The sequence below is a fragment of the Lissotriton vulgaris genome, chromosome 10, assembly GCF_964263255.1.
Source record: "Lissotriton vulgaris chromosome 10, aLisVul1.2, whole genome shotgun sequence".
NCBI classification, from domain to species: domain Eukaryota; kingdom Metazoa; phylum Chordata; class Amphibia; order Caudata; family Salamandridae; genus Lissotriton; species Lissotriton vulgaris.
The window spans coordinates 127604644-127632537 of NC_141698.1; the positions used below are offsets into that span (position 1 = coordinate 127604644).

At 43.8% G+C, this 27894-nt stretch overlaps 1 protein-coding gene across 1 annotated transcript in view; it reads right to left on the reverse strand.

Moving 5' to 3' along the window:
• SDK1 (sidekick cell adhesion molecule 1) overlaps nt 1-27894 on the reverse strand; it is a 1937536-nt gene that overhangs the window by 1421324 nt on the left and 488318 nt on the right. Inside the window, exon 3 of the mRNA XM_086940699.1 lies at nt 14720-14826. Within this exon, the coding sequence (XP_086796825.1) occupies nt 14720-14826 (107 nt within the window). The remainder of the gene's footprint in view (nt 1-14719; nt 14827-27894) is intronic.

Sequence of the window (27894 nt, forward strand, 5' to 3'; positions counted from 1 at the left end):
GACCACCCCTTCTGTCCTTTCATCCCGCTCCCAAGATGGATGAAACAAGACATAGACGTGAAGAGTGCTGAACGACTAGATCTATTTAATACTAACCAACTCTTGAGTGACCTCATTCCCTAAGGATGAGACATTGTGAACTGAAGAGCAGAAACATGGGAATAGGCTTGCTCAGCATGTTGGAGAGCTGATCATCTTCGACTGACAAACTCACCTTTTACGGCGGTTTTGCCTATAGATGATAGTAGTGGTCTAAGTTGATTTGAACAAGGTTATATTCCACTTCTGCTTCTGTGCCTGGATAAAAACTTTCCATAAAAGTCTTAAGCGGGGTTGAGCTCTAAAGACCATTGCAGGCAAAGGTTAGTACTATACGGAATGGACCCAAATATATAAATAATAAAATCAATTTGGGTGCTTTCTTTTGATCGTTTAACCATCCCATGAACTGAATATACATTGTGCTAGGTATTCACGATTGGTGTTCCTTGTTTTTATGATATGGGTAACAATGCATATTTAACCTTCTGGAGGCCTGAGTTTGACCTTTCAGAAAAGCATAAACTGGTGCTGTTCAACGTAACCCAAATCTCACAAACCTGTTACTTTTATAGATAGTTTTTCAATTAATTATGATATTTAGAGTGAATGTTTGTATTAATAAGTAGGCTTCTAGATGGGCTGAAACAAGGAAAGAACTTTTAATATGATGTAGTGACCACGCAAAGGGATTTTTACAAATTTTGTTCAGCTGTAAAAAGCTTGTGGTCATAGATTTGTTAAACTATTACAGTATGCTTCTTAGATGGTGAAACTATTCTTGCAAACTAGACTGGCAGGACTGGCTGTAAGGACATGATGTGACCTACCAAATTCAGAATTTAATGGCTGAAACACAATTCAGAATTCACAATTTGGTCGCACGCCCTCACCACCACACCCGACCTCAACATTCTATCTGCTCTCCATGGGAGAAGATGGTGGGGTCTGTCCTCCCCAACCAGGGCACTGGGCACCATGTTTTATTTTAAATTTAGAATGGGTGGGGGCTGGTTGGTTCAGGAATCGAGCCGCATCCCCCCTCTTGAAGGCCCAATCTGCCTTCCTCTGTGGGGAGAAAGCACACGCAAGGTTTGTATTTCAAAAAAAAATAATAATACAAAATAAAATAATGAGGGCTGGCAAGTCCTGGCATTGGGCTGTACCCCATGCCCCTAAGCCGGTCCCCTTCTACTCTCCTGCAGGTGATTAGAAAGAAAGCACATTATACAGCTTATTTTGAGAAAAAGAGGGAGGGCTGGTGTAATGACCTGCTTTTCCGTATATTTTGGTGCTTCTGTCGGTCACTAGGTCATTACTTATCACATCCTTTCTCAGGATCCAGAAAGACACCACATTTCACAATACTTACCTAAGAAAGAAATAAACACTAACAAGACCATTGCTGAGGAGCTCGCAAATAACAACAAGTCACAACACCTCCCCATCCGAGAGGGTACGCAGCAAATCACAACACCTCCCCATCCAAGAGGGTACACAGCAAATCACAACACCTCCCCATCCGAGAGGGTACGCAACGCATGCTCCTCCTAGCAATGTACTGGATAGAATAATTAGAATGTATACTTCCTTGCTGGGAGCCTATTTCCCTCCCGTATCAACAACTACCCATTAGAAGGGAATTTACCCATCCTTCTGTAGGCACTTGGTAAAAAGGGGCCCGACCTTCCCTCACAAAGAAAACAAACAAATAATAATACACTTTGGGGGTCTCTTTATTACACAATGATAGAATGACAAAAGAAAGAAATAACTAAGCATCACAATCATATGCAATGGCTGGCATATACATGTATACATAACATGAAAATAAAAAGGTAGTTAGGCATAGACAGAATATAAGGGTTAGTGGAATACCTCACCATGTTTCTACACATCTGGCTTTCTGAGGGGACCCATCTCTCAGGTTCAATCAGGATTCTCTGTTCCACAATCACAGCTGCACATCTGCAACGCGATGTATCACCAGACTGACTCTCTCCCAGAGATCAGAGCTCAGACACCTCCTTTAGTAACCAGTACAGTCTCATCAGAGACTGTACCACTTCGTACCAAGGTCACACCTCCGGTTGATCAGGCCTTTGTTATGACTCCGGCATAGAGTGAGCACATTCCTCTGACAAGAACCAGTCCTCTCTGGTTCAGGAAGAGTGAATAACAAGTAGAACCTCTCACCTAGAGAGGCTCAGAAGATGGCGACAGCTTAGAATATGGAGTTGCTCAAGCATAGGCCTCTATTCCCGCAAAAGAGCAAAATTAGTATGCAAGAAGGCATAAGATCATGCCAAAGCCAGTAGGCAAGCCCTGCTGTTAAGCAAGATAAAGCCAGAAACAGAAAGAGATATAATCAAACCCTACTTTGTAACTTCAGGCCTACACATCACTATATTACGCTAAAATATGCTGAGATGGTGGTGGGCAACGGTCATAATCGGACCAATTAGCTACCAAAAATATTGGTCACTACAGCTGGCCTGACCTAGCATTAGAGAACACCACCCATCCTGGAAGCCCAAACTGAATTTGGGGGTTTTACAACAAACCTGCCCTCCATACTTGAGTACATGAGATAGCCGGTGGGCAGGCTTGGACAGTGCAGGCATCGGGTGGCACCCCTCACCCCTGAGCCCCAGGCTTTATGCTATCCTGGGGGGGGCATATTGGGGACTAACCACCAATTACACCACTGCTAGGAACCAGGTATTGCCTATTTTTTATTTATTATATAGGTTGGAGGCAGGCCAATTCTAGCATGGCAGCACAGGTCGCCTCAAATGTAAACAATATTTCTACCCCACTCAAGATATCGGTGTATTTAGTCCCATCGGGCCATTTCAAGGGTGCAGAAAGCACACAACATGAGGGATTTTTTTCTTGTCAATTATAAAGAAATAAGGACCGCCCGACCTGGCACTGGATCGCACCCTCAACTACTGGAGCTCAAACAGTGTATCTTGTGGGTGTCTCTTGGGAAGTGATCAGGGCCCCTCAGTTACCTTCCTGGAAAACTCCTGCAGGTGGGTGCAGTAACCCACCTGCAAAGGGATGCATTTCACGCTTTGCAAAGAGAGGCCAGGCCACATCCAATGAGAGACAGTGCTGTGCTTTCACCATGCCACCCTGTCTTTTACTAATGCGCTCTCCTTGGGTGTTGACGCTAAGTGTTCGGGTTCGGACCCGCTCTGATGGCAGAATTGCTTTGGACACAAGTGCACTTTCTTGTCTTTGCTATGGAACCCCTAATTAAGGGTGCCATAATTTGACATATGTGGTAGAAGTAAGGATGTAAACCTTTGATTTGGTCTTTTGTGGGTGATAGAAAGATTATCTGGCGGCCAGCGGAAGGATCCACATAATTCTTTATTCAAAGCAAATCTCTGGTGCCTAGCGGGTTTTCAGCTCCTTGAGGCAACACAATTGGAGGTGAACCCTCCAATTTCCTTGTACGTAAGCTTAAAGACTGTCTTTTGGGTGAAGGTGAGCCTGTAGTCCAGTGCCAAGATGGATAAAGTCTGCACCACATTCTGTTTCTCAATTTTTCCCCCCGATAATCTGGTTGGCTGTCCGGCTTCCACCCATTGATGGGCAAATAGGAGGTAAGGCCCTCCAGACTATCAGGGGAAAAAGTGAGAAACCGAATAGATTAGTGTGCAGGATCATCTAGGCATCGAACCCTCCGTCGGACACCAGATAGTATTTCTGCCAAAAGTGGGGAGGCAGAATAGGAGATTTAGCCCCTTTCTCCTAATCAATATGTAAAAACTGTCCCCAAATAAATCCTGGGTGTTGTAGCTTGGGTGTGTTTCACCATATTTTCTTATCCAGAATGACCTGCAAATAACAAAGTATAACTTAAATACCCAAATTCCTCTCTCTTTCCTTGAAGTATGGTCACAGCTTTACTGCTTATGGTCAAATGGGGCCCATGAACTAACAAACCCCTAGGCATGTTTGAAAACTAGCAACCCGGCGGAACCCAGGATGCTGTGATGTGCATGGATCCCAGCATGTTTTCTAATGAGAATGGCCTGTATATGTCATGTTTGGGTCAAAACTCATATTTTCCCCATGTTTATGCGACAGAAATCACAGGCACTTGAGGTCAATGGGCAAAGTCTTAACAACGTTCCCACATTTTTTCCCAATAAACATGCTAGACCCCATGTGTGTGGGGATCTAACACATGTCAAAGCGGTCCAAAACCATAACAATGATAACATTAACTTCACATAATCAAAGGTTTAACTGATTGCTGTGTTGGGCGACATGCTCACCCACACAAATGGGTATAAGTTCTATTGGGAGATCTGTGGGATTGCTGGGAGGTAGGTATTTTGTCAACCACCACAGATCACAAAGAAAAAACTATGACATCTCCAGCATGGTTTATGAAGCCTTTATCTGTTGAAGGCGATAGGCCCACTTACACTAGGGTGGTAGCATTGTTATTGAGTGTAGAATAGGATTACAAAATAACAGAACCTTTATTATCAATTTAATTTTCTTAAGTTTGTGCAGGAAATTACATATTGTGCAAAATACCATGAAATGAAGAATAACACAAAAATAGTCATATGAATTACTTAAGCTCAGATTCTTGGACACCTTTAAAAAACTGCATGACTTTCCTTCATAACCATTTTTCATTCGTAAGATATTGCCCTATTTTATACATGGTCAGTATAGAGAGAAAAATCATATGCTGCAACTCGGTTAATGGCTCTGGGTGTTGCCTGTTTTTGGATAATCAACATACACTACATATTAATGTGACAGGAAGATTATCCTTGTAGATGAAGACATTGACACCTATTTTATTTTTATGTACCTACTTTGATTAGTTTTTGATTTCTACAAATAGTTAAACTAGGACCTATTCCTGAATTCAAAAGGTTGTATCATTTCAGAAATGTGCAGCTGTCGGGATACACCAATGTATTTCACCTATTTTTTGTCCCACAAACTGCAAGAAGGTAGAAGCAATAATAATAGAAAATACTGACTACCAGTTAGAAAACGGCAAACGTTTTTTTCTCGACTCTGCCTGTTCATGAAGGCTGTGAAAATAGAAATCTTTTGATGATGTCATCTTTAGAAAAGAAACACATTTTATAACATAGTACTTTTTTCTATTGTATTTAATTGCTACAGTTTGCTTATTGTACTGTTCCCTCTTGAAGAATTCACATACCTTGGGTACATGTGTGAAAAAAGGACACAAATCTAGCTTCTTTTGTAGAAATAATGCCATAAAGACCGTAGAGCAAACTGCCCTCCATATAAAAGTACTCTGTAGTGGTGTGGAAAAGCTTTAGCACTTAAGTTAATATTTTCATATGGTGGCAGACTCATAATACAGACATGGTTACTAGCAAAGGATGGGTCTAGACAGGGATTATTTAGGAGTGGTCTGACCTGTTCAAGCCCCCCCCCCCCCCCCCCCCTCCCACTGGAAGCTAGGTGATTATTAACACAGAGTTGATGATTATTAGAAATAGCAAAGGAATGCAAGCCTGTTGTAATGAAATCCAAGTAGGGTTCAGAAGTGCCTAGGTGTGTTCTGCCTTTGTTCACGAGGATGGAGGTGAATGACTTTGAAGTGGGATGGAAGATTGAGTAAACAGGATTAGTAGAGCAAGGCATGTACCAGGACCAGCGAATGTTGCCATACCTTTGCAAAGGCACAGTTTTTATTACGCCTTAACAAAGAGCAATCACTTTTTATAGTGTACATTTTTCGGTATGCACCTGTTACAACGCATTTTTTACAACGCACTACCACTACAACGCAGGCATTACAACGCATACCATTACAACGCATAGCGCTGGGGGGCGCTCTAGGATAAGAGGTAAGTTTAATTTACTATCCAACACCTTCCCTAGGGTCCACGGGGACTGGAGTTAGAATAGTAAATTATACTTACCACTATCCAGCACCCCAAAGCGCTATGCGTTGTAATGGTATGCGTTGTGAATACCGCGTTGTAATGGTATGCGGAGTAAAAGTATGCGTTGTAACGTCATACATCCACATTTTTCATTTAAGCTCTTTGATCAGTGGAGCTAGCCATGACTATGTCCTATGTGTTTGCATTTTTGATGAAACTAGAGAACGAAATGCTTTTTGAAGGTGGATGTTATGAAGGTCGTCTAACTGGGCAACTATTTGAACTAGACACAAACTAGGCAAGAAGCACCTGAATTTGCCAGTGCAGACAAGAAGTCTGGAGAAGTGTGGCTCACTGGTTAGAGGAGGCAGACCCTGATGAAGAGGTCAGACCCGGGACCAGGGTTCAATTCCTGACGCGGCAGGGTCTTGAGCTCAAAATGTCCACAGACTCGATAATTCACGCCTCGGTGCCTACGCGAATCATGGGTTCACACTCTGCAACTCTGGGCAATAGCTTGCTTAATCTCCACTATGGCCCTACCGCGATGGGATGCCTGGTCTTCACCTTGGGGATGCCCAGTAGGGGTTAACTCGCAGGGAAAGCCAGGACGGATTCCCAAAGCAAGCGCTAAGAGACCTGTCGGTGATTTGGCGCTATATAAATCGAAATTAACATAACAAGAGGGGATAATGGCATCTGGAGAGAGCCTTCCCTGGAGAGCTTGAGCTTTATTGCAGTCCGGCACCAGTCTGAAACTGGAAGATGTTGCAGCACTAGGGACAGCATCAAAATCACCCAAATGTACGGAAATTACTCAACAGGTATTTTGAAAACAGATTTTAAACATATATTGGCTGGTAGAAGCCCGGAAAACAACATTCCAATGTTTTCTTTGTTTTTACGGATGATGCTGTGAACATAGGCCTCTCGGAGTCGTTGGGGATTTAAACACCCTGGGGATCCGAGAGGCCTTTGTTTTTACAAATGAGAACATTCTGGGGCATAATGTTCTTATAGCCTTAGAGCCCGACGTAGCTGGCTCTACCAGACATTAAAAGCCCACTCCATTGTTAAATGCCCTCGCCTTTGGCTTGGGCCTTTAACGCTGGAGTGGGCCTTTAATGTCTGGTAGAGCCAGCTACGTCGGGCTCTAAGGCTATATTATTCCACGGTGGTATAAATGTTACTTTCACTGTTGACTAACCACCAAAGATACTTTAGGATCTCGGAGTAGCAGTGCTTATAACACCTTGTGGTGCACCTTGGGTTGATCCATCATACTATCTGGGTTATCTACCTATTGTAGAAACTTGCAAAGCAGTGCCAACTGCAGCACTACTTAAAGAGGAGATTGTTGAGTTTGAATAAGAATGCAAGAGACGCTGTAATGCTTTTCACTTTAAATAGAGGACGGTGTAATAATGCAAAGATATCAATGGCTGATCAGTCGTATATTCATGTCATTGGTATCCGCAAAGATATAACATGGAAGTCTTAAGCTGTTGCACCACTGTTTGAAAGTAAATGTCTTACTGGAAGAAAAAAAAAATATTCTGCATTTACACTTGCTATCAACAGACATTGTTAAACTTGTTATCCTTTTTTTAATTATTTTTTATTGAGATCCTATTGAGAGTCTGCAATGTCTTTGTCACTGTACAAATTAAACGGAGAAAAAAACTGAAATAATGAGAGAACAAAATTATTTTATATAAAGCTATTGTTTGAAGTCGCAGTATGTGATAAGTGATGTGTTAAATAAGGTCATAAATGATGTCATTGAAGATGTCATGTAGGTGTTCATGAGCAAAGCATTGGGGTTTGTTTGAAAGCATACAGGGGAATTTCTTTTTTTTCTTTTTTTATTGAAAAAGACCTGGTATAAATATCAATAAATAAATACATATTTTCCAATCATATGACTTATTTAAAATCCATCCAATATATCACAGAGAAAATGTATAAGAAGGAAAAAAAAGAAAGTTCCATAATACAGTAATGCTTTCTAAAAAGAAGAACAATAAAAACTGAGGACAACAGATAGTTAATTAAGACTGCTAGACAGTGAATCACAGTTCCACTGTTGAGTCATATTATCGCACATAAATTAGACAGAACATTGACATTATACGTGCTGGGCCATCCAGCACGTAATAGGTCCCCATATGGCCTGCCCCACTTCCTCATCATTCTACCCCTACGTGAGCAAAGAGCGGATTCAATATTATAAATCTCTAAAAGTCTAGCCAGCCACATCTGATGAGAGGGGGGAACTACATCTTTCCAGCCTGCAGCTAACAATAACTGAAGGACAGCTACACAAATAAATACAAAAGCTTCATTCTCCTTGTTAAGATTCAGATTGCTGTCCATTCCTACCAACATTAGGGTAGGGGATAGGTCGATCTTAAATCCTAGCAGCCAGTCCCAAAATTTCTCAATCTCTCCCCTAATTAAAATTAGTTTGTAACATTGATAAAACATACATAACAGGTTGGCTGGAGCTTCGTAACATCTCAGGCATTTGTCATCCTCTCTTTTCCCCCAATCAAATAATTTGGCTGGGGTAAAATACAAGTAAAAGATTGTCTTGTAATGTTGAGCTTTCAAGTTTGATGAGCGGAATAGTCTATCAGCCAACTGCAAAGATTTATCTAAATCCACATCCGGGTCAGCTCATTTGGATGCCCATGTCATTTCACATTTTTCCAGGTCGTCCTGTGTACTTGACAATAAGGTACCATAGATCATTTTAATTTTGGTACCACCGCTTAACAGATACTCCATCAAATTAATCTGGCCTCCTGGAATAACCCGGGCCTAATGCCCCTTAGCAGACCCGAGATTTGCAAGAACTTGAAACTCTGACTCAGAGGGATTCACAATTTCTGCTGCATCTCTTTAAAGCCCAGAAGATTGTAACCTTCTCAGATATCACCTATTCTTCTAACTCCTTGTTGCTCCCATAATGTCCCCAGCCTATCGTCGCTGAGTTGCGGAAAGATACAAGAATTCCAAAGAGGTGTATAATAATTAATCTTAGGAATTGCTAGCACCTTTCGAACTCGTTTCCAGATTTCCCAAAGAGTTTCGGAGACCTTAAAACGCATCTTCTTATAATATCGTCTACTATTTTTGCGTAACAGGAGTCCAAGGGCCTCTCTGCCCAGCAACAGCTCAAATATATAGACGGGATTTGTTGATTGCCATATCCGGTATCAGGTATTTTCGTCACAGGCTCAAATAATATAGCCATCTGACTCAGGAGACAGGCCAATTGATAAAATCTAATGTTAGGCATTGCCAATCCTCCCCTTTGTTGTGGGAGTGACAAATATTTCATCGATCGCCTGATTTTGCCGTATTGCCAGATAAAATTCATAAAGACTGACTCGATTGATTTTAACATTACTTCGTCAATCAGATAAGGAATTCAGTGGAAAAGTTACAGTACCTTAAGGAGCATGGTCATTTTGAGTACATTTACTCTTCCTATTATGGAGGGATGAAGTACATCTATTCTCTTAAGGTCTGCATCAATTGATTTTATCAACGGATTAAAATGATCCTTTACAATTTCACTTATGACGGAGCATATCTTGACTCCCAGATATATCGCAAAATCTTGATACCTCTAATCCACCCTTAAAATATTATTTGTGCATATGATCTGTGTTTTGCTCTCATTTAAGAGGTATGCTGAGTTCCGCCGAACTCCTTGGCTATATCCGCAAACGCTACCATGGCCTTATCTGGTTATGGAGTAATTATAGCCAGATCGTCTGCATAAGCTAACAGCTTTGTTTCAAAGCCATTGCAGACCACTATTTAGATTTCTATGGATTCTAATAAATAGCGTACCAGCGGGTCTATATACATAGCAAAGAGGATAGGGGAACAGGGACACCCCTGACGTGTCCCCCTAGAAATACAGAATGGCTCAGAGAAGCCCCCCATCAATTGGATCCTGGCCTTTGGTTTGGAATACATCACCTTAATTGCTCCCATAATTTTAGGCCAAAGCCCCTTCGGTCCAATATCCCCCACAGATATTCCCATGCGACACAATCGAAGGCCTTTTTCGGCATCCAGGAAGATCATGGCCATCCGGCCCCCCGTGGCAGCCTGGACATCGAGTAGCGAAATGGCACGTCTGATGTGACCCGTAGTCCCACGGCCTGGGATAAACCCATGCTGCTACGGAGAAACCAGACTACCAATTACCCCCCCAGGTCCTGGCCAATTACCCCCCCAGCCTCCTGGCAAGGACCTTTGCATAGATCTTTGTTTCCGTGTTGATGAGGGATATTAGACGATAGGAGCCATGTTTCTCCCTAGGTTTGCCCTTTTTATGAAATACGACGATGTTTGTTTGTTTCCTTCCAAGAATGTGGTACCTCGCCGGAATAAATAATGCCATTAAATAGATCCAACAGTATGGGAACAATCTCATTCTGTATACTTTTATATACCTCGAGGAGGATGCTATCTGGCCCTGAGGCCTTCCCTGATGCTAGCTCCTTCAGAGCTTCCAGGACCTCTTTTATGGCCATGTCCTTATCGAGCCTTGATCTAGCCGCCGCATCCAACTTGGGCCCCTCGTCCCTAAAATCGGTATTTGGGCAGGCGACCTGTGACTCTTCCGTGTATAATTTCTGATAGATATTTATATTTTTAAACACCTTTACGATGTCTTCTGGCTCTGTATAAGTGCCCTCTTCTATCTCAGTTATTACATTCCTGCTGGATTCCTGTCTAATTCTTAAAGCTAAAAGTTTCCCTGCCTGTTTCCCTGTCTCGTAGAGCCTACTCTTATGAGTCTGATATTCATCTGCCGCTTTCTGGGCTATCACTTTGCACGATACTGCTTTTATGACCAGGATCTTCTGCTGAGTCTTAGTAGCATTGTTGCCCACAACAATAGCCTGTACATGATGTTCTTCCGCCACTACAAGTTGGGCAATTAATTTCTCGTTATCTTCCCGCTCTTTTTTTCTAGGTCTAGCGGAGAAGCTTATAGTTTTTCCTCTAAGGGCAGCTTTAAATGAGTCCCAAACACTACTTCTATTGGCACTGTATCGATTCATGTCAAAATATTCTATTGTCCATTTCCTTAAGTGTTCTACAAATAACAGATTAGCTAATAATTTCTTCTCAAACGTCCTTCGTGAGGGAATCCTTTGGGAGATGTCTATATCATACTGCAAAATTAGCGGGTTGTGATCAGAGATGAGTTTAGGTAACTTTTTAATCCCAACCCTATTCAATTCCAAAGAGGATATAAGGAAGTAATCCAGTTTAGTACATCTTTTATAGGGGCATGAAAAATAAGTGAAGCCATCACTATTCGGATCCTTGTTCCCCCAGAAATCCACTAACCCATGTGAATCCATTAACAAACTCAGAGCCCAAAAAACCCTGGTTTTGCGGCCCACACAGACCTTGTTATTAGTTCAAATCAGCGGAGATATTAAGATCTCCGCATAGGATAATTGGACTTGGCAAGTTCGTTCATTCTGTTTCCAGAAAATTAAAGATCTCCGGATCATCTTGGTTAGAACCATAGACTGTGCAAATTGAACATATCAAGTTCAACCAGTGCCCATCTCCCCAGAGGATCCGTCATCTGGCGCTTAGCTTTTCCCCCGGTAGATTTAGCCAATATTACTACCCCTCTGATTGTGGATGTCTGCGAGGAGAAAGCCAAAAGGTCATAGCCTCTTAGGCCAAATGGATGTTTTTTTGACCAAGGGAGATGAGCCTCCTGTAGACAGATCATATCCATCCGATTTGACCTAACAAAATACCCCAGCCTTTGCCTCTTTCTCCAGTCATTCAGACCCCCTATATTCATTGTACACATTTTAAGCATCCTCAACTTCTATTCCTTTACCTTCTGATTCACCAAACCATTCCTGAGTTAGATCAATACACGGAACACAAACGAAAGCATCTCCACATGGAAAACATAAACATAATCGTACTAGGAATTTTTCTTTTCATTTTTGTTTTTTCTTCCCTCCCCACTCCTTCAATTCCACCACCTCCCCTCCTCCCCCCACTACATTCCCCCCTCTTACACCCCCTACAACCCTTACTCTAATGAGGCACTCAGACCTTGGTCTGGGCATATGATGTATACAGCAGCAGCGAGCTGGGGCCAACAAAAACAAATTCCCACTTTTTGATTCTGAACCCCCCCAGGATAAAATTACGTATATTAATGCATAATAACGAATAGTCCAACTGCCATATCCTCCTATTAACCCCTTACCCCTGCTAACTCATCGAGATCCCTATGGCAAAAGAAAAAACCCATGAAACCCTTATTCCCAGAACCCCCCCAACACATTTTTTTTTTAACTACATCAAAAAGATCAAATGTCCCAATAAACTTTCTTATTTACCAATAGTGTCCAAATACTCTTTAGCTTTAATCTCAGAAGAGAAATAGCGTCCCTCGTGAACTCCTTTAAGTTGTGCCGGATTGATGAGGAAGACTTGAATGTTCTTGTCATAAAACGGTTTAATTAGTTGCCTCAATCTCCAACGTCTCTCCACTGTTGAGTGGCAGAAATCACGGCGGACAAATAACGAGACTCCCTTACTTGACCTCTTTGCTTCTGGCCTAGCTTTCTCTGATATGGCCTGTCTTAAGAGGAAGTTGCCTAGAAATATTAAAATTGCCCGGGGTTTATCTCCCTCTTTTGCTTGCACTCGAGGTTTAAACGGGATGCGATGAGCCCTTTGACCCTCACTCGCCCAGTTCCATTCACTCAGTTCGGGGAAGGCAGATCTGAACAGAGTAATTATAAATGCTCTTGCGTCCTGCCCTTCAACTCCTTCAGGGACATCCAACACTCTGAGGTTGTTCCTCCTCTGTCTGTTTTCAGACTCCTCTAACTTCCATTGGATGTCCCTGATTTGTGAAGTATGCATCTCGGCCTGGGCTGTGGCGCTGGAGGCTTCTGTCTCCGTTATCACTATTCTTTCCTCGAGATTTGTCACTCTTTCCCCTATATTTAAGCATAACTTGGGGAGTTTCCTGACCGTCCCTTGCATCTTCCTCATTGCCGCTTGTGTTTTACGGCTATCCTGGCGCGTTTCCTCCCGATGAGAGAGGATAGCCTGATGTATCACTTCAAGGTCAATGGAGTGGCACTGGTTTGTGATTGGGGAACATCCATTCCTTGGGCAGACAATGGAGTAGTAGAGGAATAATCCCACTTGAGATCTCTCTTCCCTCAATTCTTGCCTGTTGTTGAATTATATTTTTTAGCCGTTATGGGAGGGTCCAGTTCAATCTCCTCTTCAGAGTCAGAGTCTAGGTTACTAGTGGCAGGTGAAGTGCTCTGATCTGACCATACTCCGCCATCTAAAACTGAAAAGAAACAGTCACTGGGGTCTTTATCCCCCTCAGGCATGACTTTATCCGTATAAGTTAGCTCTATGCCCAAAGTCGTAGCTCCTGTCTCATTTTCGATAGTGGATTGCTGCACCCCCATAGTATTTATTGGTCGATTAGGTTCCCGGGACTCACCCGGTACATCTTGATCTTTATCTCCAGTGCAGTCTTTATCTATAAACCCAGCAGTCCCGGCAGCGGGTTGGGCCACCAGTAGGGGATCAGCTTTTCCCTTTAATATCACATTATTTCTGTTGTCAATTTCTAAGACCAGCCCGGGCCCCCCTCTATAGTTGTATCCCTGTGTCCGGAGCTGTTGGAACTACTGGAGCTTTTAGAGCCATAGACCCCGGGGATTCAGGTACATTCAAGCTCACCTGATCGTCCTTTCCACCCGCGGCTCCTTTCTCTATCTGAAGGGACACTCCCGTCTGGGTCTGCAGCCGCGGGTCTTTTCCACCGACTAACATCTCCGCTACAGACGTTGGCAGTCGACTCTTCAATGAGGTCCCGCCCTTTGCAAGTCTCAGCGGACCAGGCGAGGGAGACTGCCCCGGAGCAACCGCCGTTTGATCCGGCATCTCCAATCCAGAGGCTGCCTGCGCCTCCCCCCGGAGCTTACAAGCCGAGATAGCACCCTTGGCGCCGGCGGAGTTTGCGGCGTTCTTTGGAGTCATTCTTCCTTCGTGTCAGGCACCCCCGATGATCAGGTGAGTCAAGTACTTCAAGAACCTTAATGCAACACTCTCAATCAGCCGGGACCAGCGACTCCACCGAGACCGCCAGAAAATGTTGTGGGGGTTTCGCAGAGCCGACATAAGAGGGGGGGGGGGGATTCTGTCCAAAGCTCACGGAAGATTTGTGTGCATCAATTCAGTGGCATTCTTTTAGTTACCAGCCCGTAGCTCACTGCTGATATCGGCCTCTTACTCTGCCGCCATTTTGCCACATACAGGGGAATTTCAGTGTTTCTTATGTTTTAATTCCTAATCCTAATGTTCATTCAACTGAACCTTTTGAGGTTATGTGTCATATATGCAGTAATCATGATATGCTGGCTATTATGGTTACATAAACAGATGACCGACGTGAAACACAGTGAGAGATAACCTTTATACATTATTTCAGATATGTAAAATATTAAATATAATGTCTACTTTGCATCAATAGCATCATTTGAGCAATAAATAACCACTGACAATCCGAAACTGTACATGCCTGCACTGTAACATTTTTGTCTAACAATTTACTTAAGAATTCCTTTTTGTTATGATTGTTCATGTCTGCAGTTGTTCTTTGAAGCACAAGGTAACTTTAATTAGTGTTGACAAGAAATTCAAGACGTTCTTTGGTTCCCACTTACATGCAACTTGGACCTCTGTTTTCCTCTGCATCAGAGCTCCCATTCGGTTCCGCACCACACACTGATAAAATCCAGCATCAGTTCTCTGCAGGGATGGAATTATATACCTGTGAAAAAAGAAGACATCACAGTGGGTTAGGTTTGGAATTTAAATGACCTTATCCCACTGTTCAAAGCCAGACATTGCTAATCCACTTCCTTCAGTTTCTTGATCTCCATTTCCCTGGTAGGGTCAAGCATTGCATGGGTACACCGACTCTGAGCCAAAACATCTTACTAATGGAGTAAGGAATTACGCTCCCCCATACAATGATAATGAGGGACGTTTCAAGGTAGCTAAACATATCGATTTATGCACTAAGCCTATTCCTGGTGGCTTAAGGGTCCCATGGCAAGGATAAAAAACGTAAAAGACAATAGCAGAGACCAATACACAGAACTCATGTAGCAGATGTGTTTAACAAGAACTAAACAGCAATTCAATACAATACCAGTTGTGGCTTGAGTGGCTTTATCTGCCTGGATGATACAAGTTTGAGGAATTGTTCTAACACACCCGATGCCAGGGTGTGCAGTCAAACGCCAAGCATGTTGCCTTACGAACTTCCACCTCAATTACTTTTCTATATAGTTTTTATATACCATAATTTTGCACTCGATACAAATGGAAGCCATCTTGAAACTTCAATAAAATTAGGCAGCCACCTAAAACTCCATAAACTATTGAAGACCAAGTAATACATTACACCTATTTGTTCCCTTCTGTTGCCACCAGCACTAAGACACCTACTTTGAACAAGTGATAAATATATAGAAACAAACACTACTCAACAGCCTCAATCCAAGTAGTAATCCTTCCTCATTATTTCCTTTTTGGGCTTGATCCTAATATGCACATTAAACCAGATATTTTTTTTTGTCCAGCCAGGTACTGATATAATTCTATGTCAGGACTTGAGGCGAGGATTACGCTGTTCTTTCTTCACTTTATTGACAGTAGCTATTACAAGAAAAAACTAAAGACTGCATTTCCCATAAACCTTAGGGAAAAAAGTAAACCTTTCAACAACATTCAATGTCGAGTCAAATGAGGCCAGGACCCCTTGTTGCTCTTTCTTCGTTGTTCCAGCAGCCGGATTAAGTACCTATGGCCTATTTCTTCTTTGTTGCCTGTTTAACGCTGCTATTTCTGCTAATTTTCCTAATTTGAATTGTTTATACGTTTGTTACTGCTGCTCAGCCGCGGGAATGCTAGTTGCTCCTAGGCGGCAGCTGTAATTAATTACCTTATGTGCACTGTGGCGAATGAAGCCATTTTGGTGTGGCCCTCCGGCCACTAGAGGGACCTTCATTTTCAATTCCACGCTCACGCGTCTCGCTGCCCCACACCAGCGCGCAGCTTAAAGCGAACAGCACGGCAGGACAGGTGATCAGCTTATGTGGCTTCCTAGTGCCCCATATCCCCATAGCGGTTACTCCCTTACGGAGGGTCTGTACTTGAAGCACTTAGCATGTGTCTGTGAGCTCTTGGACACAGTCCCAGGCACGTCCGGTTATCCAGTGAGGTTGTGGGTGTGTGGTGTCCTGCAGGACATAACACCTGTTATTGGCTCCCTGGGCAGCAATATTGGGCTGGTGAGACCCCCACCTTGCTGAACTCCTCATTGACTGTCTGGAAATCCCAGCGCTAGTATTATAGCCTCCCTTATTATTATACCCTATTTTAGGACACTAGCTACTCCAGAAAGAGTAAGACTTATAAGGAGGATGACAGTGTAACCTAACTCCATTGTTCGTTTTTGTGAGGTCATGGTCACCTATATTTCTAAAGCGGTATTGAAGGCAGTAGCCCCCATAGAAAGGAACTTGTTGCAATACGCAGAATGTTGTTTTAAACCCGTCCCTGGGAGGGAAGACCCGCTTAGGGCTTATGACTGTTTACCTCAGAGAGAGCCCACTACACCCTCACCGTTCCATAAACGCAAGAAGGACCCCATGACAGGCGTCAATATGGACGCGTTTGACAAAATAAAAAAGACCTTCATGGACCACTCTCCGCCGCTACCCCTAGATTCCCCGTAAGCCGAGCCCTTGGGGTTGCAACCACTGCGGACTTCTTTCCCCTCCTGCCCGCCCCCACAAGAGTCAGACTCCGAGCCTGGTTCCGATGCAGAGCTTGAGCCGGGGTCCCGCACATGGCACCCCTCACCAAGAGTATGGTGCAGCCCGCTCCTCAGAATAGGGCCCCTGAGGGTTAGGTCACAGCCTTTGTCGCTGGACAGCTTCATAAGCTGTTAGATATGGAAATTTGGAACTGACAATGAGCGGAATGCACGTCCATCTCTAAGGGATCAAGTAGCGATCACACCTGACATTGATGAGCCCATGGCTAACTTCCTGGCCAAGTACATTAATGATTCAAAGAGGGGATTGATCGGTCCTGGCGGGACAAACTCTTGGATAGTTCAGGCTACTTGACCCATATACTAGTCATGGCAGAGGATGCTAAGGCATCGGAGACACTAATTTGACCTGAGGTCCTGTCAGGTTTGGCCCAATAGGCCATTATCTTCCTGGTGAACGTGAACTGCCCATCTCCACCGATCGGCACTGTTTGCTCCTCATCTAAATTGATTTAAAACGGGGGGACCTTGCTACATCTGAGGTGGGCCCCATTGCCCAAGGGGGGTTGTTCAGCGACCATTTTATCCGGGAGCTAGGGAAGTTTGGGCACACTTTAAATTTGCTTGACAAAGCCCGGGCATTTATAAAGTGCATCTTTATGCCCCGGGTATTCACCAGGGCTGGTCGAAGCAGGGGGCGTTCGGCCGGCAATGCACAGCATCCAGCCTCCAGCAAAGGATACAGCGCCAAGAGGAGACAATATCAAGATGCCTCTAAATTTGGCAACTTCTACCCCCCCAGAGGTTATGCTCGTCACCGGGGTGCGAAAAGAAGACACTGAAGCCAATCAAGGTGAGTGTACAGCTTTTTCCTCATCAATGTCTGGGAGGCAGACTTCAGGACTTCGTTCCCAACTGGGAGGCCCTTACCTCTGATCCATGGGTCCTCCTGACAGTACAGGGATTCCACATAGAGTTTTACGACTCTCCCGTCCAGGGAAGGTCCCCTATTCCTTTGGTTTTCTCTCCCGCTCAGGACAAGTAGGTGGATTTGGAAGTATAGGAGCTACTCCGCAAAGGGGCAGTAGTGTGAACCTCCCCTCATCCAAGGGGCTTTTTAATCCATCTCTTTGCAGAGGACAAACGGGATGGTGATCAACGGCCAGTGATCAATTTGAAGGAATTCAACAAGTGGTTGGTTTTCTGCCACTTCACGGTGGAAGGTAACCACCTATTACAGGACCTCCTCCTTCCTCCCATTGGGTGGTGTATCTAGATCTCATTGACACCTATTTAACCATCCTGATCATCCCTCCTCACAGCCGCTTTCTCCGGATTCAGTGGCCGGGAGATTCATTCGAATTCACCACTCTCCCCTTTGATTTCTTGTCCACCTCGTGGTGCTTCACCAAGGTGATGCGCCAAATGGTAGAGTTTCTCAGGACCCGGGGCAATCGTCTCTTCATCTATTTAGGCAACATCCTACTTATAGGTCAATGCCCTTGGACCCTCTTGCTGCATTTACAAATGGCAGTCTCTCTCCTAGAATCTCTCAGTTTCATCATAAAAATCAACAGAAATCTCCTCTTATCCCCTCTCGGTCGCTAGTGTGCCTGGGTTTTGTGGTGGACTCAGTCCGAGCCACCCTCAGCCTTCCCTCCAAGAAGATGACCAAAATCAAACCCGAACTGCGCTGTCTGGCGGCCATACTTTTCACCTCCCTTCGCCAGATAGCAAGGGTAGTGGGGCTTCTGTCATCCTCAATCCAGGTCATTATCCAGGGGCCACTACATTATCGGGCCCTTCAGTGGTTGAAAGCTTTTCATCTCAGGCGGGGTCTCACATACCCCCAGATAGTTTCCCTGTCAGAGGAAGCTCGAGAAGAGGTTCAATGGTGGCTGCCTCATATCGAAGCATGGAATGGCAGGCTATTTTTTGTTCCCTTCCGGATCTGATCATAGAGCCCGATGCCAGTGGCACTAGTTGGCTGGCCAGATGTGAAGACTTCTCCACCGGAGGACAGTGGTCTTCTCAAGAACGGTTCATGCACATCGATTGTCTCAATCTCCTGGCAGGTTTGTTCGTGGTCTAATGCTGGACCAAAGATCAAGCACGATTTTGCTCAAGGTGGACAACATAGCAGCTGTCCGCTACATAAACCACCTCATGGGTACCCGATCCAAGAACTTATCAGATCTGGCCCTGTGATTCTGGGATTGCTGCCCGGAGAACCAGATTTCATTGTTGGCAGAGCATCTCCCAGGGGTAGTGAATCAGGTAGCTGATTGACACTCTTGACACCTTCAGGATATGAGCCTCTGGTGCTTACATCCATAGTTGTTCCAAGCCCTCTGCAACAGATGGGGCCCATTCTCGTTGGACCTCTTGCATCCCGTCTGGATCACGAGCTCACAAAGCACGTCTGCTGGAGTCCAGACCCAGGGGCGGCAGCCATGGACACCTTTCACCAAAATTGGCAACGAGAACGGGGATATGCCTTCCCTCCATTCGTAATGATCATGCTCCTCTCTGCCCAAGTTCGTTGACAGGGCTGGACATAGACCTAATGACCCTGACCTGGAAATCGCAAGTTTGGTATCCGGATCTTCTGGAACTTTCTTGGGATTTTCCAATCCCTCTAGCCCTGTTTCTGGATCTCCTCAAAGACTCGGAGGAGAATCCGCATCATCTAGCGCTGGAGGGGTCTCTGTCTGTTAAGGCTTGGAGGATTACAGGGAACAGTGGAAAGTCCCAACCTTTTGCGACAGGCTGCGCCGCTCCTTCCTAAGGCATGGGCAGATAGCACAGTCAATCTGTATAGATCGGCGTAGACTCGATGGCTGGGCTGGTGTCTTCAAAGACATCTGGTTCCCGTGGGGACAGACATTGTTCCTTGCTTCTTTGGCTTCAGAATGGCTTGCATATAGATCCATCAATACCTTCAGGTCAGCAATGTCAGCTGGTTACTCATCGGTCGGGGGTCATCCAGCAGGAGAACACCCTTTGGTGTGCAAGGTTTTGGAAGGTATTTGTCCCTCTCTCCCGCCAGAACCCCAATACTCTATTTTATTGGATGTCAACAAGGTCCTCCACCTGTTTTTGTCTTGGCAATCCAGTAAATACCTCTCCCGAAAGGAGTTGTCCGCCAAGCTAGCTACTCTTTGCCTGATTTCCTGCAAGCGTGTCTCTGATGTCAGGGCTCTGGACATAATGGGTAGAGTATTCACCCTAGAAGGGGTTATTTTGCATATTTCAAGATGTAAAAGATGCTATTCTTGAATGGTTAATTATCCTTCCTCTCCAGATTCACCAACGGTGTGTATGATGAGGTGTATAAAGAATTATGAAGGCGGACCTCCGCCCCCACGTCAAACAGCAATTATTAATAGCCCTAAGGAAACCATTCAAGGCATTCTATTCTCCTACCATTGCCAAATAAGTTTGGTGGGCCATGCAAGAATCTGGCATTGACACCAAGGTGTTTGGGACTGACTCAGCCAGAGGAGCTATTGCATTGTAGGCATTCGCCCTTGGGGCCTGCCTGGAAGATATCCTCAATGCAATGGAATGGTCTTCGGACTCAACATTTAAGAGGTTCTATTTCAAACCAGTCTTTTCTGGTTGTGAAAGGCTTTGAACCAGCGTAACCCTTGCCTCTGGTCCTGACATAGAATTTAAAAAATGTCCTAGCTATCATAACAGAAAGTTTAAATTCTATTAATGACACAAAGGCGAGTATTAACCCACCCGTCATCGTACTCTCCCTCCCTACAGTAAAAAGGGTTCATGTTAAGGTGGGTATTCCTGATCTTCAAGGACATTTTGTTAATGCATTATTTCTGATGAATTGGATCAGGTGAATTTCTGCCGGATTTGTTGCATCATCATATTGAGTTTTATTTTCGGATTCGAATATCTCCATTCATATTTCCTCCGGGATAGGAAGAGTCGAAACACGAGTAAGGATGGCACTATCAGTCTGAAGTCGCAGGAAAAGAGACGAGGCAGCGACAGCACCAAAGGTCTATCAGGGGGGACTGGTCTCATTTGTTTGGACATTGAATGTTGCTGACATTTTCATTTTTTTCCCATTAGGGTTATGGTAAATGCAGTCTTTTTTTCTTTCTTTTAATGGCTGCTGTCAATAAAGTGAAGAGAGAACAGAACAATCCTCACTACCTTGTCCTTAATAGAATTTAAACTTTTTGTTACAATAGCTAGGAAATTTGTAATTCTTGGTTACATACTGCCTCATTGAAAACAGACAGAACAAACACATCAGCGTGAAAGATCTACCTTACTTAAGGAAGTAAGGGCCTTATTTTGTTTTTTCCATGCCAACCAGTTGGGGGATGGCAGTAGTGATTTCTAATACCCAGGACATCCTAGTCAAAGTCATGGCCATTCCTCTTCTGGTTGGGTGTCAATAGAAAGGCTACACTTTCTTCACCAAGGGGAACATGCTCCAAACAAACAGCGTTGGAGGTTTTAGCAGACTACCTACAATTGCATCTTTGTCAAAGGCTATGGATATTGCTTTTTCTCTACAGTAAATTTGCATTGATTTCTTGACAATATCACTACAGAAAACAGTACAGTGAACAATCCACTTGAAACACCATTTGCTCATCACAGATCGATGGAGGATGCTGTGTTTAAAACACCTGGCTTTGGAGATCTGACATCTTGAGGATAAGTTGGGAAGAAACAATCAGGTCAGATGAGGAGTGGACAATTAGAGGGTGCATTGGCCTCGTTTGTCTCTGTTGTCCATGCTGGTTCCCATGTATCTCTTAGCTGGAGGGACCGCTCACCATATACCAACACTGGTCAATGCATTTCTATTTAATCATCTATTTTATTGTATGGATTTATGAAGCATACTTTCACCATCAAGCATCATTTTGCTAGGATACTGTAAAAAGATCACAGAACAAAAAGTACCAGAAGGTGAAGCGTGAATAGTGTTGCAGAAAAGAAGGGTGTTCAAGGCTCTACAGAACCTTAAATCATTTTCAACACGACACAGCCTATGAGTCAGGGTATTACTAAGTTTGAACCCAAGAACATGGAATGTCCCTCCTCACATCAACCATTTCTAATCCAAGGGATCTTGAGGAGGCACAGTCCCTGATTGCAGTGGCTTCATTGGCATGGGACCATGATACATTCTTTAGAAAGGTGCGTTCTGTCATGTAGTAAGGACAGAACACGATCCACAGGATTTTGAAATAGGTGAATTGTTTCATTAGCAACCAGTGCAATGACACAAGAGTTGCTGTACATTTTTTATATTTTGCACACCAATTTAATGGATAGATCCTCTGTGGTACTGCATTCTCAGCATCATGAATCAATCCTTGATAAAGGAAAATGCCATAACAATGAGTCACAAAACAGCACATAGAGGAAGCAAGAGGTCTCCGCAAACACCCCGTAGACAAAGACAGGGATGTCATTCTGCAGGACATGAAGGCATCATTACATGCTGGCACGCCGGCATGACGATCCCCCTTTACACTCTCTGGATTTTTCTAAACGGCAGCGCCCCTACACCATTATGGGTCTCACGACAAGAGACGTCCTCCGCTCTCTATGACCATTGCTACAGAGTAAGCTGCATTTTGTAAGTACTACTAGGTTCTGAATATCCAATCCATATATCCCACATAGTCCAAAATGAACCAGGTCCTAAACCCCGATCCTCTTATAGTTAAATCCCCCTGTTTCATACAACAGCAAGATTAAAGTTTTCTTTCCTGATCTGGCTATTTTTTATTGTCAATATGATGTGCTATAGCAAGCAATGTTAACATGTGTTAAATTTATTACACTGTGAATCCTGTCAACTGGTTGTAAATTGAAGAGAAATCCAATAAAGTTTTTGAAAATTAAAATCAAGGTGTCACAAAACATGGAGGCCACAACGATGGCATCGGAGTGTGAGGGGGATCAAATATGAATATGTTTGCAAAACAACACTTGGAGGATATTCAGAGACAGCACTCTTTTTATCTGACCATTAAGGTCCAGGTACACATTCATAGTGAAGTCCAAATTCTTCCCATTTTGACAGAAGCATACATAGGTCATAGGGTTCTGATCAAGAAAACTGAGAAACAACATGGAGCTATAACCCATCAAAAAGGCTCCCTGGCAACAGTGCAGAGCAGAAGACATTGGTGCATGACTCGTTGTACCGCAGCCTAGAAAAATAGTGGTGGCCGCTGGAGCCGAGGTGACAACATAAGACAAAGCCAGTAAGCAAGTTGATGAGGCCAAAGCAGCACGCAACCTGTGACAATTTTTACATTATCCCTTCCACAGCCCTACCATTCTGCACATGAAACCGATTTCCCAAGGAGATTACCACAAACCAGACAATATCAACAAGCACCCCCACAGAGTCAGGCGTGAATACCTAGAGAGCAGAGTAGGACCATTGGTGCAAGAACAGTCCAGAAGTAGGATCCCAAAAAAGAACATAATAGTACTTCATGGCACAGCTGTATTCCATGTCAGTCTTTTCCCAGGAAACACAGCATATATATTCAGTGTACCATTGTAAAATGGATATTGACCCAAAGTAGAAATACCATTCCAAGATTGTGGGTCCAACCTATTCCATCAGCAAAGGCTGAAACATGTCTGACATTCATTGTGTACTAGTATACAGGTGCTATGACCTCCAGTTTATTCTGTCCTTTTGGAGCAAGGGAAATGTATTTTTCTAGATGGTGGATTCCGCTCTAAAAATGCAGAATGGGCAAAAAATGATGGAATGCAATGTTGCCTGAATCCACCTCATAAGGTTGCTGCATGCTTTGAACAACCAGCAGAAAATTGACATCTGACTAAAACATCTAGAAACATACATGTACACTAAAAAAAATCCTCTATTTATAAAAACACCCACAGTCTCACAAGAGAGCCTTTCATAACTGTAGATCAAAAGTTTTTGATAAAAGTATATCAAGTCAAGGACATAGCTGCCCAACCAACTCAGGATTTTGATTGGAAAATAATGGACATGTAGCACGTTGAAAGTGAGAACAGAAGTAATCTGTCGGAACAGGAGATTAATTACAATTCTTATTTTGAACTCTTATCAAATCAACATTCCTAAACAGGGTCTTATTCTATCTATCAAAAGCAGGAAGCATAATGTACCTTAATTTATTTAATTCTCCTATTTAGTTGAGATTTTGTCTAGCTTGAACCAAAAGGGCTGTCTATGTACTTGATAGGAGTCAGGATAGCTAAATACAAAATATTGAATGTAAAAAAAAAGGAATCACAATGAAGTGTGAAGGGGGTGGTACAATTATATAGCTTTAGCTAGTCTTCAACTCCTTTATGGAATAGGATGGGGTTTTCGGCTTCGCAAAATGAATCGCAATAGATTACAAGATTCTTATTTACATAGAACATGGTCTTATAAATATTAAGGGATTGCTAAGTCTTTGTCCAGAAAGACTGGGTGACAGGAATTCAGGTAAAATCCATAAAAAGGCAAATGGTGCCTACCATGGAGTAAAGCCATATAAAGTGTTAGTAGTGGTTTCTAATACCCAGGACGTCCTAGTCAAAGTCATGGTCATTCCTCTTCTGGTTGTGTGTCAAGGAAAAGGCTACACATTCTTTAACAAGGAGACCATGCTCCATACAAACAGCGTTGGAGGTTTTAGCAGACTACCTACAATTGCATCTTTGGCAAAGGCTATGGATATTGCTTTTTCTCTACAAAATTAGCATATCAATATTGTGTATTGAGTCATTTATGACAAATTACTATTGATGGCTTTTCAGTTTTTGACCAGTCCGCATAAACTTTTTAATCAGATGTGACATTTTTCTGTGTGGCGGCACACTGTCTCTAGGGGTAATGTAAAAAACACGGATCGTTGTGCCAGTCATAGTTTGCTATTTTTTTTACCATTTATCAATTCATCATTCATCTGTGGGGTGACGCAGTGGCTTAGCCTCCTTGCTTCTAGGCTCGCATAAATGACCATGCAGAGCTGATGGAGGCTGACAGCCAGGCGTGAGTCCCAGTTACTTCATTGGCCTGTGTTGTGGGTAAACCAAAACTGGAGCCAGTCCTGATGTGGCAAACTGTCCTTTTTGACAAAGGACAGGGCAGAGAGCACTTCAAAGAAGTCAACACCCACAACAGGAATATCAACAGAACCAACACTAAATCAAATCAGTGTCTGAGTTTGGATTGAGTCCAAGTTGTACAACAGCACTGTTCAACAGGAGAGAAGATCACTGAAAGTTCTAACTACTGGAACCAGTTTTCTGGACCAAGGTCTTCTAGTCTCCAGGCTGGGTAAGTGGCCCTCACCCAGAAAATCAAGCCCAATTGACATGAGCCTGGAGAACCAGCCTTCTGGCTGCCTGCCAAGACCAGGGGACCTTTTGTGAGGAGGAGGAGGAGGAGAGGACCTGGAGAGCGTAAAGCCCACATGTGAATCCTGGTAAGAGGATCCCAGTGAGTAAAGTGTAAGAGATGCCCAATCCGGGCGTGTCTGCCGCAAGAGTGCAGGCTGCCTGCAAGCTCTTGAGAAGTTGGCAACTCCTGTGTGCCATGAGGGGACTACCGTAAAATTAGGGCTGTCACCCATGTGCAAGCAACATTTGTGACTTCTGTGTACTGGGATGGGCCCACTGTGAAGGCAGGGTCATCGCCCAGGATCGTACCTCCTACTTGAAGAGCCTTCCTCTGCTCGGACTACGCTGCCACTTTGAGTCAAGGAATAAAAAGGGTAGTACTTGTCCCAGTTGCTCTGGACCTATAAAAGGTCAGATCACGGGACATCAGGAATGAAAGGCCACAATGCTTTCCCAGTGGCTCTCTGAAAGGGGTTGTCAGCATGTTCTTGAGAAAGAGTTTGGAGATTAGGAGTATAGCAATTTGTGACTAATGCGAGTACGTTTCAATGAACTTCTGGTTTCGATTGGAGCCATTTCAAGGATATAGGAACAGATGAGGTGTGCTCAAATTATTGATGCCAAACACGAATCATGCACATATGTCGAGAGATGCTTTCAAGGGCGCAAGGCAAAGCTAAAGGGGTTTCCATAATCAAGTGTGGCTAGCACCAGAGATTAGAGAACTTGTTTGAAGTCTTTCGGCAGGAAAAAACTGTTGAATACAACAGGAACATCTGATTTGTAAAAGTAATTCATTTACCATGGATTTGCTATTACTTTGGGGGTTGAGGTTCTAGTCTTGCAGGAATACCATGGATTTGGCTCAGTCGATGAAGGAAGGTTAACAGTCAATGACTTCAAGGGTCTTTAGCCAAGATTGAATTGGCGTTGAGCAGTTAGATGAAGAGATCAATATGAATTTCATTTTTTAAAGGTTCAATTTGAGGTGATGAGTCACCCAGGACCAGATTTTGTTTTTGTGTTGTTGGATTATAGCCAGCAATTTAATGTCACGTGGAGACTATACTTTTTAGATAAAGCTGTTTATAGTCAGTATAAAAGTGAGAAGGTATTGGTACTTTTTAGCAAGGCGCTCAGCTACTCCAAATGCAGATTTAAGAGTTTAGGTAAGCGATTCATGTTTTTGGGACCCCTTGCTTAAGACTGATGGGGAACAGTATGGTATTTAGCATTTTCATGGATTTAAGCGGTTGCTTAGCTATAAGAATAACCATTTCAGATCTGTTCCTTTCAAGCCCATCGTTCTTTGGAATCTTCAGGAGAATCAGGTGATTAATATTTATTTGAAAGGTTTTATATAGCGCTGGCTAGACCCGAAGGTATCAGAGCGCTTTACATGAGTATCAGACCATAGTTGCAGGTGACATCATTACAAGATTACACAGTTTCAGAGCATAGTTACATAGTTACATGTTAGGTCGAGAAAAATAATAAGGACATATACATAAGGGAAAGAGCAGGCATGGGGGAGATTCAGGGGAGAGGGGGTAGGAGCAGGGGAAGTAGACAAAGAATGAAGGAGGGAAAGAGGTGGGGGAGGGAGAGGGACAGAGTATGAAAGAGGAGGGGAGGGTGATGGGGGCACACACCGGAGGACGAGTAAAAGCTGCATCCTAAGTGCGGTAAACTGCCATCCCAGGGGAAGTGGAATCATTCCCATGAGGCTCCCTTGACGCAGTGGACTCTCTCTGAGGGGTCACTGAGACTCCAAGGCCTAACTACTGGATCCTTCCCCAACAAGGGGAGAGGGAGTTCTTTGGCAAGGGGGGGCATACCATAACCTCAGCTGTGAGTGGCTCCCTTGACACTGTGGACTCTCTCAGAGGGGTAACTGAGACTCCAGAGTATGAATATTGGATCTTTCCCCAACAAGGGGAGAAGGAGTGCTTAGACAAATGGCACAAGGGACAGGGGGCTAGGCGGCGTAGATACATGTTGTGAAGCAGGTAAGGGGAGAGATTCAGGGGAGAGGGGCTAGGAGCAGGTGAAGTGGACAAAGAATGAAAGAGGGGAAATAGGTAGGGGAGGATGAGAGACAAAGCATGAAAGAGGAGGCGGAGGGTGGAGAGGGCACAAACCAGTAGACTCCATCGTAGGGCGCTCAATCACATCATCAGATTGCTGCACTATGGAGGAGAGGCTTGTTTGGAAGGGTGTTGTTCTAGGCGGTGGGCCTTTGTGGGAAGTATTGTGGTGTTGTGTGTGAGTGACCAGAGTGGTGCTCTTATTGTTTCTTGCCTAGGTCAGAGTGCTTAGCAGTGTGGTGGAGAAGAGGAGAGACAGATTGTGCTCATTACGTTAGCTGGCTGCTATAAGTAACTCTATGTTGGCTTTAGGGTGATTACTATAAACTGACAAACCATCTCCTGAGCTGCTGCAGCAATTAGGAGACCCACTCTGTTGATCTTTTGGGTCGATAGGGATCCACCTGGATAGTCTGTATTTTGTCCATTCTTTGAATTAATATTGGTTGTCAAAGAACGTTTAATCCTTTGGACAGTCCATTATAAGACTGGAGAGGGATGTGAGGGGAACCGGAAAAGGAAAAGTGTGTTACAGTCCTCCATGATGCCAGCCTTAAGTGTCAGATTTCTT